This window comes from Urocampus carinirostris, chromosome 4 (genome assembly GCF_059441175.1).
Source record: "Urocampus carinirostris isolate Australia breed hairy pipefish chromosome 4, RoL_Ucar_1.0, whole genome shotgun sequence".
Classification (NCBI taxonomy): domain Eukaryota; kingdom Metazoa; phylum Chordata; class Actinopteri; order Syngnathiformes; family Syngnathidae; genus Urocampus; species Urocampus carinirostris.
In genome coordinates, this window is record NC_142352.1 from 160081 (window position 1) to 175561 (window position 15481).

The 15481-nt window shown below is 45.4% G+C and overlaps 1 protein-coding gene across 1 annotated transcript; it reads left to right on the forward strand.

Moving 5' to 3' along the window:
• Nucleotides 1–1527: 1527 nt before the first annotated feature.
• Nucleotides 1528–13580, forward strand: gpn1 (GPN-loop GTPase 1). Its single transcript, XM_088333367.1, has 13 exons — nt 1528–1781; nt 2845–2938; nt 2995–3101; nt 3173–3210; nt 4747–4825; nt 4897–4991; nt 5126–5171; nt 5259–5405; nt 6887–6969; nt 7038–7077; nt 8632–8722; nt 11530–11637; nt 12217–13580. The coding sequence occupies exons 1-13, from the start codon at nt 1650–1652 to the stop codon at nt 12321–12323; spliced, it is 1167 nt and encodes a 388-aa protein (XP_088189493.1). The 5' UTR covers nt 1528–1649; the 3' UTR covers nt 12324–13580.
• The last annotated feature ends 1901 nt before the right edge of the window (nt 13581–15481 follow it).

Here is a 15481-nt window from a genome sequence, read left to right on the forward strand (position 1 = left end):
AAAAGAATCCCCTCTTCTTAAAGGGACAGTGTTTAATATTTGTCCACTAGATGTCGCCGTCATGCGTCGTCCGAGGAAGACTACAAACTACGGAGACTGAAAGGGAGCAAAAAGAAGCCTTCTTCTTTACATGTTTAACCAGCCTTTCTCAATAAGGGATAGAAATAAGGGGACAATATTTTTAAAAGTATTGAGAAATAGGGAAGAAGAAATAGGAAAAAGACACAAAAAACGAAAATGGAAATAAAAATAAGAGGAAAAGAAAGCAAAAAAAGGAAACATCGAGAGATAAAAGGGGAAATTTGATTCATGAGAAGAAAGACAAAAAAAAAAATTCTCTGTATTTTCTTTTCATTTGTCTATTTTTCTCTTTTTTAATTTCCTTATACTTTTTGTCTTCTTTCTTTCTTTTTTCGTTTCTATTCTTTTTAAAATGAATGAGGTGTGTTTCGGTGACTTTGAGAATACAGCAACATCTCATACGACACACTGTCATTTTGATTTTCACATAAAAGTACGATCACATAACACCGATTTTGGCTAACCTGCATTGGCTCCCAGTTAGCCTTAGATGTGATTTCAAGGTTCTCTTAGTATTGTACAAAATCATACATGGACTTGCTCCCTCGTATCTTTCAGATCTGATTTGCCCCTAAGTCCCGGTCCGAAGCCTACGATCTGAGAGTGCCGGTCTTCTGGTGATCCCGAGAGCAAAGAAGTGTTCTGCTGGTTGGAGAGCGTTCTCCATCCGGGCACCGGTGCTGCGGAACGCTCTTCCCCCTGAGATCCGATCTGCAACCTTAGTGGAAATGTTTCAATCTAAGCTTAAAACTTACTTCTACTCCATAGCATATAAATAACCTACTCTTCTCGTCGGCTGAAAAATAGTCTGTGTAATATAGTGTAATCATCTGTGAAGCCCTTTGAGACTCTTCGTGATTGAGGGCGTCACAAATAAAAATGACTTGACTTGACATTAAGGCAGGGGCCTCCGATGATCACGCTGGAGGCCACGATTGGCCCCCATGTCGCGAGTTTAAGACCCCAGCGTTAGGTAATATCCGTGCGCAAGTATGATATCAGTTGCCGTTGCTATGCGGATGAGACTCAAATGTATCTATCGATGGCGGAATCTGCATCGTTACGTCAAGTAGTGCTCCCAAGAGCCAAGAAGAAATCCAACGGGTGCCGCTGAACGCTCTGCACTCTGAGATGCCATCTGCAACTTCAGTGGAAGTGTTTCATTACAGGCACAAATCACACTTAGATCCCATAGCTTACAATCCTGGGGACCTCAATTGGCCTTCTGCCTTGATCGTAGGGGCCTAGAAGCTGGCTCACCACACAGGAATGAATCACCGTGGTAAAAAGTGGTGGTTCTATTCTTCAGTGGTGCTTTTTTGGTCTTTCTTTCAACACAAGTGGCCTTTTAACTGCCGTGCGCTCAATTGCCTCCAGCCGTCCGTCATGGCGCTCATTCGACCGGAGAAGGCAACGTGACGTCACGCGCAATCGTCGGAGCCAACGGACCTCGTCTCATCATTGAGCACGGTAGGGGGCGGTCACGCAGCCAAAAGACGGTGTTAAACACGTAGAAGAAGAAAAAGACCCGGAAAGAAGAAAGGGAATACGCGCTGAGCTCGTTTACAATGGCCGCCTCAAGCGAAGACGCGAGTGTTCCGGTGGACGCGGAGGAGAAGACGGAGGAGAAGGAGGGAAGGAAAGCGGTCTGTGTTCTCGTCCTCGGCATGGCCGGATCCGGCAAGACCACTTTCGTTCAGGTACCGACGAGAAGCGGCCTTAGCACGCTAACGGCTAATGCTAGCAGCGCCGAGTGGCGCACTCCTCACTTTCCTTCTTTGGAGAGAGTCGTCCGAATCATTTCATGAAAACAATCTACTTTCCAAATATATTGTATGGAGAAAATGTGCACTTTAAACCAGCGGTAGTAGTACTGACGTTTCTTGAAGCCTCAATGAGTATTCTTTGACCGCTAGGTGGCGCTGTGACGCTAGGTACGAGCGAGGGCCAGTGATGCCGCGCCGACTTAAGTGGGGATGACACGGTGCAAAGGAAATGGACATTTCTCGACCTATATTTCTTTTATTTTTGAATAGAATTTAACATTGCTATTGCCCCTTTCAAAACGACTAGCAAAACCATTCCAAGTCATTACATTTCCTATAAAGGGGCAGTGTGTAAAATGGAGTGACTTCTAGTTAAGTTAAAAAAACTCATTTATTGTAAAAGATACACTTTCCTTTTTTTTTCTTTCGACAATTTCCCCCCCACTCTTCTTTTATCACTCTCGACTTGCTTTCTCTTTTCCTTGCTTTTTCTCTTTCGCGCTCCCTGTTTCTTTCTCTTGCTTTCTTTCCCTCCCTCTCCTTCTTTTCCTATGTTGCTCTCTCTCTTTTGCCTTACTCTTTCTCTTTCCGTTGTTAATGGCTTTTCCCCGATATCGCGAGCCAGCACTGTCTCCCGGGTTGGGCCGAGGACAGCCCCTGATTTTCCGGACTTTGCTGATGACTTTCTATACGTTTCTTCCTCCTCGGGCTCATTTGCGTGCCCCGGGAAGCCCGAGTACCTCATTAACCTGGACTTTCTCTCTTTTTCTCCCTTCCTAATGTTAATGGTTCGGTCGCAGCCGTTGTTCATGCCTCTCTGTATAGTTTTCCCCTTCAGAGGCTGAATTCTCATCCGCACTCCCTGAGAAAACCCCCGTACCTCGTTGACCTGGACTTTTTCCTCTTTTTAATTTGAATGGCTCTGCTGCAGTACGGCAGCCCATGATTCTCTGGGCGGTGTTTATGACTGTATGTATTTTGTTTTTGTCCCTTTTAGAGGCTGACCGCTCACCTGCACGCCCTGGGGAGCCCCCCGTACGTGATTAACCTGGACCCCGCCGTCCACGACCTTCCTTTTCCGGCCAACATCGGTAAGGTTGCACTTTTCTGGCATTCCACGAGGTGGCGCTGCCTTATTTTGTCTTAGATATCCGCGATACGGTCAAGTACAAGGAAGTGATGAAGCAGTACGCTTTGGGGCCCAACGGCGCCATCGTCACCTCCCTCAATTTGTTCGCGACGCGATTCGATCAGGTGAGCAAAGACGACCCTTTCGCTGCTCCTTTTTTCAACAAAAATTGGAAGGAGGTGTTTTTGTGTGGTAGGTGATGCATTTCATGGAGAAGAAACAGCACCATCACAGGTCAGTATGTTCAAGAGGCTGTCCATAAACCCTCAAATATTGACATTTCTATTTTCACCGATTTAGAAACGTGTCTCCTGATAGAAACGCCCAAAAAATCCCAATTCAAATCAGTCGAACAAAAAGGAAAAGATCGGCCGTCTTTAAGATCGAATGCACTCTGCTTCGGAGCATCGATATTCAAACGAGTCCAAATTAGGCTCATTTTCTAGATACTGTACAGTACTCTTCTTTTTTGTGTGACGTATTAAAGCTGCATGCGCATTGTTCAGGCGGAATTCATGTCAGTTTATAGCCGCTCATCGACACAAAAAGATCATAGCTAGGAATAGCTCAAAAAAGACAAAAGTATGTCCTAGCAGCAAGATAGCCATTTCATTTTAGCCCTCAAATTTGACCCAAAAAATGTTTCTTAATCGTCCGTTCTCGCGGATGCGTAGGAAAATCGGCGTTTGCGTTTACGCGTCGACGACATTTCCTGGACGTTTCGGTCGAAGGGGAGTCGCAAAACAGTGGAGAGTAGGAAAGACGGCGAATGCTCATGGATAAAATATTTGCAGATACGGAAACTCTCAGCGAGAGCACCGACTTTACTTACAGTCTGTGACTGTGGACGGCGCGGCGTGGGCTTCCTGCTTCAGTGGCTCCGCCCCCGGTCGCTTATCCAATCGGAAGGCCCGAGGCGGGTCGCGTCCTAGACCGACGGAGAGGAAGGGAACCGTCGGCTCTGCTCTTACTCGGTGTTGCGCTCAATAATCAACTCCACAATATGCCGATACGATATCCCTCAAATTTTACATTTCTTTGCTGATAATCGCTCGACAGATTTCATGTCAAACCGCGACACAAAATTCCTGGAAATGCAAAAAAAAAAACGATTCAAAATATCAACTTTTCATTGCTATGAACAAATGATAAAATGCAAAATGATGACTCACTTGAAATGTCATTTTAACCAATTCAGGCACAGATCTTCTGAAAAACTTGCAAAACGTGTTTACAATAACATAAGTAAAGCAAAAGATGAGCAGACAATTGAAAAATGGAATGCACCCTGCTTCGGTGCATCAATGTACACGAGTCCAAATTTGGCTCATTTTTTGGCTTTTTTATCCATACGGTACTCTTACTTTTTCAACTGGATTATTGGCAAACACCCGCAGAGCCACTTTCCTTTTTCGAAACAAGTGCGACGTAGCCAATGGTGGAAGCAGAACGGCAGAATTCATGTCGGCTTATAGCATCCCATTAACACACAAAAAAACAATGGATAAGAACAGCTCATAATAATGCAGAGTATGCGCTAGCAGCAAGATAGCCACTTTAACATAGTCATCCAAGCCAGTAAAAGCGTTCTTTTGATCGGCGCTGGGTCGCTTCCTTTTGAGGGCGCCGGATAATCGAAAAATTGGCCTTGACGATTGTGTAGGCGGCCCTTACGGGCCAAACGTTTGCTAACCAAAGGCGACGGAGCGGGAAGGGCCTATTTTCTGCCACCGCTAGCGCCGGCCAACGAGCGTTGTCCCTTTTTTTTAGGCACGTTTTATTGGACACGCCGGGCCAGATCGAAGTCTTCACGTGGTCGGCGTCCGGCAGCATCATCACGGAGGCGCTGGTGCGTGGCCCCGCCCCCTTCCCCGTGCCGGCCCGTGAAAATTGTCACTGTTGACTCCGCCCGCTTTGTAGGCGTCGTCCTTCCCGTGCGTGGTGGTCTACGTGATGGACACCTGTCGCTGCGTCAGTCCCGTCACTTTCATGTCCAACATGTTGTACGCCTGCAGGTAGGGGGACGCGCCCACGTCGCCATGGCAACTGAGTACTTCTCACGTTCTCTCTTTGATACCTTTCTCTTTTCCTCATGCTTTCTTCTTTTATTCTCATTCTGTCTGTCTCCTTGTCTCCGTCTCCCTTTCAGCATCCTGTACAAGACCAAGCTGCCCTTCATCGTGGTCATGAACAAAGTGAGAGCGCTGCTCTGTCGTGGGCAAAAGGCCCCAATCTGCCCCCCAAACGTTCCGTGCGAAGCACCCATTTTTCTTGCCTCCTAGACGGACATCATCCAGGCCAGCTTCGCGGTGGAGTGGATGACGGACTTTGAGGCCTTCCAGGACGCCCTCAACCACGAGACTTCCTACGTCAGCAACCTGACCCGGTCCTTGAGTCTGGTCCTGGAACAGTTCTACGCGAACCTCAGGGTAAGGCGGGAAAACCCGAGGGCCGATCTCAAAAGCGAGGCCCGTCATTTATCGCGGCGACGGACGGGCAAACGGCTGCCCCCGCGGGGGCCACACGCGGCCTACCGGGATTTTTCGTCGGGCCCGCCAAACAAATGGAATCAATACATTAAAATGATATATTTAATGCTAAATAAAGTTCTGCTACTAAAAAAAGGGTTGTATTTTTGGGGTAGCAAGTTTGTCCCTTTTTTTTACCACTACAGAAACACGACAAATATACAAAGTATCTCATTTATTCCTTAAACCAAGGACCTCATGATAGATTTTGCTTCAAAAAAATACAATGGTGTGTGTGTGTGTGAATGGTTAAAGTGTAAAATACATTGTAAAGTGTATCTGGAGGTCTTAAGTGATTTGAAAAGTGGTATATAAATGCAGTCCTTTTAACATTTATATACTACTACTACAGTCAAACTATAAGAGAACACTACTACAGAACTATCGCTACTTCTACAGAACTATTACGACAGAAATACTACACTTCTTATACCAAATAAATATGACAACAATACAACTACAAAATACTACAAGTGCACTACTAAATATCTGAAACGGATATCCTTCCAAAATACAACATACATTTTACAAAATACTACTGCAGAAATGCTCCAAAACTCCTTTTCAAATCAAACACTTAAACAGGGACTTCATATAGCATTTTGCTTTCATTATGAGTGAGAACCGCGTCTCGCAAACTTTGCCTGACCTGGATCGGTCGGTGCCGTTAAAACCCGGAAACGGGACGATTTTGTCGGCCAAACACTCTGCCGCTCGATGAACAAACCGGAACAAGAAATCCTTTTAAGAAAAGGCCAATGTTTTGCGGTTGCCCTGTCGCACTACGTCACATCGCGATATCGATTCCATTTGGCTTCATCGTGCGGCCCTAGTGTGTACCGTGTCACTGAAATCGGTCGTTCTAAATGGACATCACCATCAGTCTGAAACGAGATACCCCGAAACCAAAACGGCCACTATTGCTCGCCTCTAACGACTCCCGGGAGCAAATAGGGTTCGGTGACATTCAGGAGAGTCCGACGAATCGAACGAACCGTAATGCCCGCAGGTAACGGGAAAAAAAAATCCGCCAAAAAGCATTCCTGGATTGTTTAAAGATCTTTGATGAAATCCGTCTGTTATCATCAGAAGATTATTGTCAATATTTCCGTTAGCCTCCGACCTTTTTGATCAATACTGCTTTGGTCCACGGCAAGCTACGAGGGCCTCGATGGAAAACGGGATCGACACGTTGAATAAGTACACATTTGTGGCGTGCGTTCAAATCGGAGCCGAAAATGACGCGCGTGAGGCAATCCGCTTTTTTTTTTTTTGACGCGCAAGTCTTCCCAATCGTTCCATCGTATCGGCAAATGCGCTTTCAGCGTGACTCTCAAAGCATGGCGGGATAGATATGTGAAATCCTTTCCGTTGGTGCGCAGGTGGTGGGCGTGTCCTCTGTGACGGGCAGCGGATTGGACGAGCTGTTGGTCAAAGTTGAGGAGGCGGCCCAAGAGTACGACAGGTGAGGGGCGGGGCGGGCGAGGTGCCGGCGTCCCGACGGTCCCTGACGGATCCCCTTTGCGCTTTCAGAGATTATCGGCCGGAATACGAGCGACTTCGCCGAGAGCTGGTGAGTGTCGCCGCCCCCTACCGGCCGCCAGAGCTCCACCGAGGATGGGAAGGGGCTGATATTTGGCAGTTGGACGGATATCCGTGTCGAAATTTTTAGATATACAGATAGAAACTTCCTACTTTCCAGCAGTATCCTCATGTTGAAAAATAAAATAAGATATAGAATAGAAAAATACCCAATATTACATGTGAAATAAAAAAACATTTAAGTAATGTTCCTAAAATGAGATGCTGTCATAAAAATGAAGAAAAATATGCAAATGTGAAGTTAGGGTTTAATGTGGGGTTTTACTCTGGGTGGAGTTAAAGAGCCTCATGGCATGAGGGAGAAATGATCTCCTCAGTCTGTCTGTGGAACAAGACAGCGACAGACTGCTGTCGAACGCTCTTCTATCGAGATGATGCCGTGTAGGGGATAAAGTGACAGCTCGACTCGCGTGTCCCGACGTGCCCGTGATAGAAAAGCCATCAAGAAATAGTCGTTACCTTGTTCATGTAGGGACCGATATATTAGCTCTTATCATGACGTGAGTTCATCAATCAAAAATGTGTGTTTAGTGCAAGTGATTAGCTGTTACCACAACACAAGTTGGTCAATCTGGTTCTAGAACAGGAGTGGCCAGGTTTTTCAATTCACAAGCATTTTGTTTGAAGTTCATTGAAGTCATGTTGACTCTACTGACATTTTTATTCTTTGTAAAAAAAAAAGATTAAAAAACAGATATTCGTGTACCTTTATAGTAGTTGCTATTAAGCCTAATTGTATTTCCTGCATTGTTAGTCTTTGGTCACGGGTCTCCAAGTCATTTTAAATGGGGGGGCACAGACTGGAAAAAAGATCTCATGGGGACTGGACTAGTATGCCAAGGAGGGAAGGACAAAAAGGGAGAGAAAGAGGGAGACTTAGTAGGAGAGAAAGAAGGTAAGGGACAAAAAATATGGAAAGGGAGAGAAAAGAGGGATAGAGATAAGGGAGAAAGATCCTAAGAATGAGAAGAAAGAAAAATGATGAGTGTGAGAAAGATAGGGGGGAAAAAGAGTGGAACGTGAGAGAAGAAAAGGAAATTGTAAAAGAGAAAGAAAAGGAGAGAACTAGAGAGGGGGAGAGAGCGAGAGAACCAAAGAAAAAGGAGAAAAAAAGATAAATTGCTAGAAAAAGAGAAATGGTCAAAGAGGAAAAAAACTGAGATGGAAAGAAATGCTACATCTGCTTTTCAAATCGTGCCTGGCATGGGTGACATCAAGTGGCTGTATTTAAAACGGCAGCTTTTTTTCTTTCTTGCGTTTCTCGCGGGCCGGATACGGCCCGCGGCCCTACTCTTTGACACCCGTGGTCTAAGTGAAAGATCGCTCAAGTTACTTGTGTCGATTCTAATTATTTTTCTGTAAGTTTCAGAGAGCTTTGAATTTTTGATTGGCAAAAAAAAATCTTTGTTCCTGCGAGACTCGTTTTGAAGCTTTTACAGAAAAGGAATCGGGGTTATCGGCCTCCTCCGGATATCGATCCTCTGTATCGGGTCCCTACTCACCGCGCTCCCTTTTCGTGTCGCAGATGGAGGCGGAAAGACGGAAGCGGGAAGAACAGCTGCAGCAACTGAGCAGGGACCTCGGCACCGTCCGCATGACGCCGGCGCCTGTCGCAGGTGTGGCGACGGGGCTTCTTTTTCCGGCAGGGGCGGGGCTTCCCTTCCACCGCCTCCGCCTTCCCGAAACCGGAAAGCCGTTTTCCGCCACGTCGAATCCTCCGAGCCGGTTTAGCGTTCGCCGGAGGACTACCTTGGGCTGCTTTAGCACACTCCGGCCTCTTTTTCCACAAATGGAAATGAAAACGGTCTCCACTTATATAGCGCTTTTCATGTCAGTAAAGACTTCCCAAAGCACTCAACAATGTGCTTCACACTTTCCTTTCTACACAAACTCACCGACGGCGGCGGCGGCCACGCACAGCAGCTCTTCTGGCTCGGCTCGTTGCTTCACTTATCGAAATTGACCAAGAATAATGACAATGTTTTGCACTAAATGACTTAATAGGGACAAAAATCCGTTATATCTGTACTCGATAATGGTTTTTAATTTGTCACACCAGTTTTTTTTTTTTTAAATGAAGCAACTGGAAAATCGAGCGAGACGGAATCCTTGAATAACACACGACAAAATGTTTTCAGTGCAACCAAATCTAAAAAAACAACCATCCATTTTACAAAACTCAATTCCAATGAAGTTGGGAAAGTGTGTTAATTGCAAATAAAAATGGATCCAAGTAAATTGCAAATTCTTTTCAACCCATATTTAAATGAATGCACAGCAAAGACAACATATTTATTGTCTTCACTCATAAACTTTATTGTTTTGGGAGAAAATCATCAACTCTGTAATTTGATGACAGCAACACGTGCCAAAATAGTTGGGACAGGTGTCAATAACTACTCAGAAAGTGGATGAATGGAAATCAACCAACTATTTGCAGGTGAACAGATGAATTAGCAACAGGTGAGAGTTGTTACTGGGTATAAAAAAGGGAGACCCGAACAAGCTAAGTCATTCACATGCAAGGATGGGGCGAGGTTCACCTCTTTGTGAACAACTGCGTGAGCAAATTGTTGAACAGTTTAAAAACAACATTCCTCAAAGTACAATTGCAAGGAATTTAGGGATATCATCATCTACAGTCCATAATATTGTGAAAAGGTTCAGGGAATCTGGAGAAATCACTGTGCGTAAACGGCATGGCCGTAAACCATTATTGAATGCCCGTGACCTCCGAGCCCTCAAGCGGTACTGCATTAAGAACCGACATCAATGTGTGAAGGACATCACCACATGGGCTCAGGAACACTTTGGAAAACCACTGTCAGTCAATACAGTTCGACGCTATATCCGTAAGTGTGGGTTAAAACTTTATGTTGCAAAGCGTAAGCCATTCATCAACAACATCCAGAAACGCCGCAGGGTTCTCTGGGCCCGAGCCCATCTAAAATGGACTGATACAAAGTGGAAAAGTGTTCTGTGGTCTGATGAGTCAGTTTTCCAAATTGTGTTTGGAAATTGTGGACGTCGTGTCCTCCGGTCCAAAGAAGAACAGAACCACCCAGACTGTTATGCACGCAAAGTGCAAAAGCCAGCATCTGTGATGGTATGGGGGTGCATGAGTGGCCAAGGAATGGGTAACCTGCACATCTGTGAAGGCACCATTAATGCAGAAAAGTACATTCAGGTTTTGGAACAAAGTATGTTGCCATCCAAACAGAATCTTTACCATGGGCGCCCTTGCTTCTTCCAGCAGGATAATGCCAAGCCACACACTGCACGTCTCACGACAGCGTGGCTTCGTAGTAAGAGGGTGCGGGTGCTTGACTGGCCTGCCTGCAGTCCTGACCTGTCTCCCATTGAAAATGTGTGGCGCATTATAAAGCGCAGAATAAGACAAAGGAGACCCCGGACTGTTGAACAGCTGAAGCTGTACATAAAGCAAGAATGGGAAAGGATTCCACTATCAACGATTCAACAACTAGTCTCCTCACTTCCTAAACGTTTATTGAGTGTTATTAAAAGGAAAGGTGATGTAACACAATGGTGAAGAAGCCCCTTTCCCAACTACTTTGGCACTTGTTGCAATTATAAAATTCTAAGTTTATCATTATTTGCTTATGGAAATAAAGTTTATGAGTTTGAACATGGATAATCTTGTCTTTGTGGTGTATTCATTTAAATATGGGTTAGAAAAGGTTTGCAAGTCATTCTATTCTAATTTTACTGACATTTTAAACTTTTTCCCAACTTCAATGGAATTGACTTTTGTAAATGTGTTAAGTGATAAAAAGCTCACCTTAAACAAGATTCCCCCGAATGAGAGGAAATGACAACGGATACGTGGCCGGATCCAAACGATACAATACAAACACAATTCAACACAGAATCCCTGATGAAAAATGCAAAATGAGCCATCGCGAGAGGAAAAAAAGCACCTCCGAAGGAGCCGGCTCCCGTCGGTCACTTTAGAGTCTGCTCAAAGAGCCGCGGCGTTCACAAAAGATGGCTCCCGCTTGGTCGGGCTTAGTCATTCACTTCAAAGAGTCCGCTCATAGAGCCGTTGCGTTCCTCGACGACACGTGACAATCTTGTGGCAAGCGGGCTTCTGTCCTCCAGTTCACTGAACCGGCTCGAAAACCGTACAATTGCGAACGACTCATCACGAGAAGGGGGCCGACTCCTGGTCGGTTGGGAGCCGGCTCCGTCGTTCACTTCAAAGAGACTGCTCAAAAAGCTCTTACGTTTCTAAACGACACATAACCACTTGCCAGTAAATGGCCGTTTGGAAGGGTGTCCCGGTCCCTGCCCCCCAAATAAGGTTTGGGCACCGAGCCACCGGGTCGGAGCAAAAAAGCGGTCCGCCTTTCGATTGGCCCGGCGCAGCGGCACGGAAGTCTGACGACGCCGTCTTGTTTTTCAGAAAAGGCGGACGTGGGCGGGCCCAGTGACCTCATCATGACGCGCGGCACCAGCCCGTCGGACGACGAAACGGGGGCCGACAGCGACACGGACGACGTGGACCATGCCAGTGAGTGGGCCGGGCCGAGGGGCGTCCCCCGACTTTGTCGCTTCGTTTCGATCGGCCGTGCCGGAAATCGCAGAAAGGGACCTTTTGATCTGCTGCCGTGACCCTCAAATGGGGATTTTGCCACTCACGGGGGTCAGAGACGAGCAAAATGGGTCACGGGAAGTTAGACGGGGGTGACTCTAGGACTCGAGAGGTCAGACGGGTCAGCCGGGGTCTCAAAAGCTCAGACGGGGCAACGCTAGGTTAAGGTTGGGCCAGACGAAGTCGGATGGGGTTTGTTCAAAGGAGGTCAGACCGACTGGCAAAAGGTCAGGGGTTCACTCTTAAGTCTGAGGGGGTCAGAAGGGGGTTATTGGAAGTCAGTTTGACACTAGGTCAAAATGGGCTAATACTAAGTCAGGTGGGGTCACACCAGGTCAAACGGGCGTCAAGCAGGAGGGCTAGACGAGGGTCAAAAGGGGTCTGACGGGTCTCAGGAAATCCCGTTTACATGAAGTCAGACGGTGTCTCAACAGGTCAGAGGGGTTAAAAGGGGTCAGAAGTGCGTCACGGCTTGAGGAAAGGTCGCTTGTGTTTCAGAAACGGAAGAGAGCGCAGAGAAGGAAGCTTTCGGCAATTTCCTTCGCTCCAGGAAGGAAGCGGTGCATTCGCGCAACCGCAAGTCGGCCTCGCCGGAAGCTCTCTGACGCCACCCGCCTGCCGCGGAAAAAAACATTGCCTTTGGTTTGTCTCGCCTCAAATGAAACCGGTCCCTTCCCGCCCGCCTGCCGAGTTGACCTTGCGGTCTAGCGCTTTGGAAGTGGACGGGTGTCAACACAGCGCCCCCCGGGGGCTTCTGCAGTCCTCCGGATTCACCATTGCCGCGTGTTTGGTGGAGGTCACTGGCAAGAGCTACTCGCTCATTGCCGTTCGAGGCGACACCATTTTTCAAAATGATTCTTCTCACTATTCTACAATGTCGTGTCCTACAAATTGTAGGGCCGCAGATGACAATTATTTTCATGATGGATTATTTTTGCGATGGATCGGATTCCTTGAACATTTTTAATTTTCTCCTTTTTTTTTTATATATTGAGGTTTTGGACGGAAAATGGGTGAACGAAATAACAGAATATTCTATGATATCCAACTGTTATTACACCAAAATACCTATAAATTTATGTCATAGAAAGTAGATTATAACCCATGAGGACGTCCTCTCCATCGTTGGGCGCCACTTATTTTAATATACGCAGAGAGGAGATGTGACAAAAAGGGAACGCTCTTTATTGCATTCGAGACACGTTTGCGATTTCCCGTTTGTTCCAGAAAGTTTGTCGTTTGTCTTTTCACATCGGCCTCTTATACTGTGTTGAAAACAATTGGTGATATTCGCCCGCCCCGGCTCGCTCGGCACAACAGCTTGTGACTTCCTGCAATAACATAAAGGCTATTGTCAGCTCCAAGACGGTTTGTTCAAGTTAATTCCCGGTTAAACTTCCTTTATCATTAGTTATGTTCTACTTCCTACGACACTATACATTTCCAAATATGGAAGATAGTCTTTCCCTGCCACCTCATCCAAAGATCATATTAAATTTGGACTTTTCATACTAAACATAAAAGAAAGGGCAATACATTTCTTTTTTTTTAATCAACAAAAAAATACCAACTTAAACACACTTTTCAGGATTTTGTCCACCATTTTTTTCCCTTTGGGTTCAATATTTGAATGTGATAAAAATCCTCAAAAATGATATCAAATGTGCTTAAGAATCTGCCCCTTGTTAAACAAGTCATTATCATTTTGGGATTGGTTTTCTTTGTACTTGTGCAGCATTTTCTCTTCCCTTGAAAATTGTCTAGTGTTTCATGATAAAACAATCCGACACTACAAAGTTGAAAAGTTCATGCCAGTTTTGTTTGTAATGATGCAATGTTCAATAAAGGAATGTTTTTTTAGATTTAAGACTTTTTTTTATGAAAACGGTCTCTCCGCCGGACCAAAGTGGTACGACAGCCGTCGGCGTCGCAACATAATTGCGTGCGCTCTTATTCGCATCGATGTCTGATTTATCACGCGATACGACCAATCGATCTCGTGAGTTGCCAACGCTTTTAAATCATCGATGAGTTGTCGCAGCCCGAATCTATTGCCCAATTTCGTTGTCACAATATGTTAACCCATTTTGTAACGATAATAAAGGTATATTCTATTCTATTGCACTGCGATGTCAAGTGAGAAGCAAAAAGGGCAAAATGGCCAATCACAGGATTCTTTTTGTCTATACTTATTTTAAAAGGGACACCGAGTACTTTTTGACCACGAGATGCCATTGTATTGTGTACCCCCCCAAAAAAAAACAAGTGCTACAAAGCGAAAGGAAGAATAAAAACTATGGCGTCTTAAAGCGACCAGAACGCATCATTTTCACGTCTTTTTTTTTTTTTTTTGCTGTCTTTCACGAGGTGACATTTTTGTAGGATTTGCCGACTAGATGTTTCTGCATCCAAAAACAAGTGCAAAAAAGCAATCTCCAGAATACACACTACAAAGACTCAGTGACCAAACCCTAATTTATTTTTTGTTCCGCCATTTGTAAAGAATGAACTAGGACTTTGGGGCAAAACGAGTTTTGTTTTTTTAAAGAAGGAAGCAAAAGATTCCTGCCCTTGCCCCCATTTTTCTTTGTGAAGAATATATTTTGCTTCTGCAAAGAATCATCAACTGTATTCTATTTGTTTTGCAGCTCAATCAAACTTGAAGTGATGTATCGATCCAATTTCAGCTGTTAAAAGTTTTTCTTTTTCAGGATAAAAGCGAAGCTCTAAGTCAGGGGTTTTAAATAACGTGCGGGATAGGGTCCGCTAAGACCGGGCCGCTTCGGCTTTCTTGTTACGAAAGCTGCACGTGGGCGTCTACTCGTTAGCGTATCGTCGTTAGCTTCTTATGTTGTCGAAATGTTGGAGAAATTGGAGGTTCGATAATCGAGAGAAAAGTCTTCTCATATGTGGATAAGGATGGACAGGAGCCAGCCGCGTGGAGGGAGATGTCACTTTATTGATGCGTCAATGGAGATCTCACAGAGCTAGGAACATGACAATGTATTTAAAGCTGGTAGTGACGATTAGGCTTCGATTGAGTACACCCCAAAAGGCGGTCCTGTATCACGTATCAAGTACAGAGCGTCCCGTCCCTTGCACGCTATCTTCAAGGAAACTTAATGTCTGCCAAGAGTATCTTCAAGGATGTCTACCCGACCTTTTCCCACTACTGTAAGCAAGTCTTTCTAAATTCTACAAATGCAAGTGTATTTACCACAACACTTATCGTTAGCATTGCCTTGACATGTCGCTGTTAGCATCTACCGGTGAGCACGTTGTCTTTAGCATCTATTCGCTAGAATGTAGTCGCTAGCATGGATAGTTACACGCCATGTGGGTCAGTGACCCACTTAGGCCACCCCTATTAAAAACAGAAACGCCTCTGTTTACCGCGGTGACCAAGCCAGCCTCGGCCCATGAAGGAATCCCTCATGTCTGCATTCATCTTAAAGGAATCGTGTGAAACATTTGACCACCAGAAGCCCCTGTGTTGTGCATTGCAACCCAAAATGAGTGCTACAAAGCACAAGGAAGACTACAAACTACGGGGACTCGAGTGACTAAACTGCCTGACAGAATAATAAGACATTTCTTGACCGACAAGTATTTTAAAGGCTCGGTGTGTATGTTGAGGGCCTCCTAGTGGTACAAAAAAAAACTTCCAGCGAGTCAAAGTCGATTTGAATACGAGGCAAACATACACAATGTTCATTTTGGTAAAAACATGGCTTTTTTGTTTTTCCCCACAGTACTTGGGTCG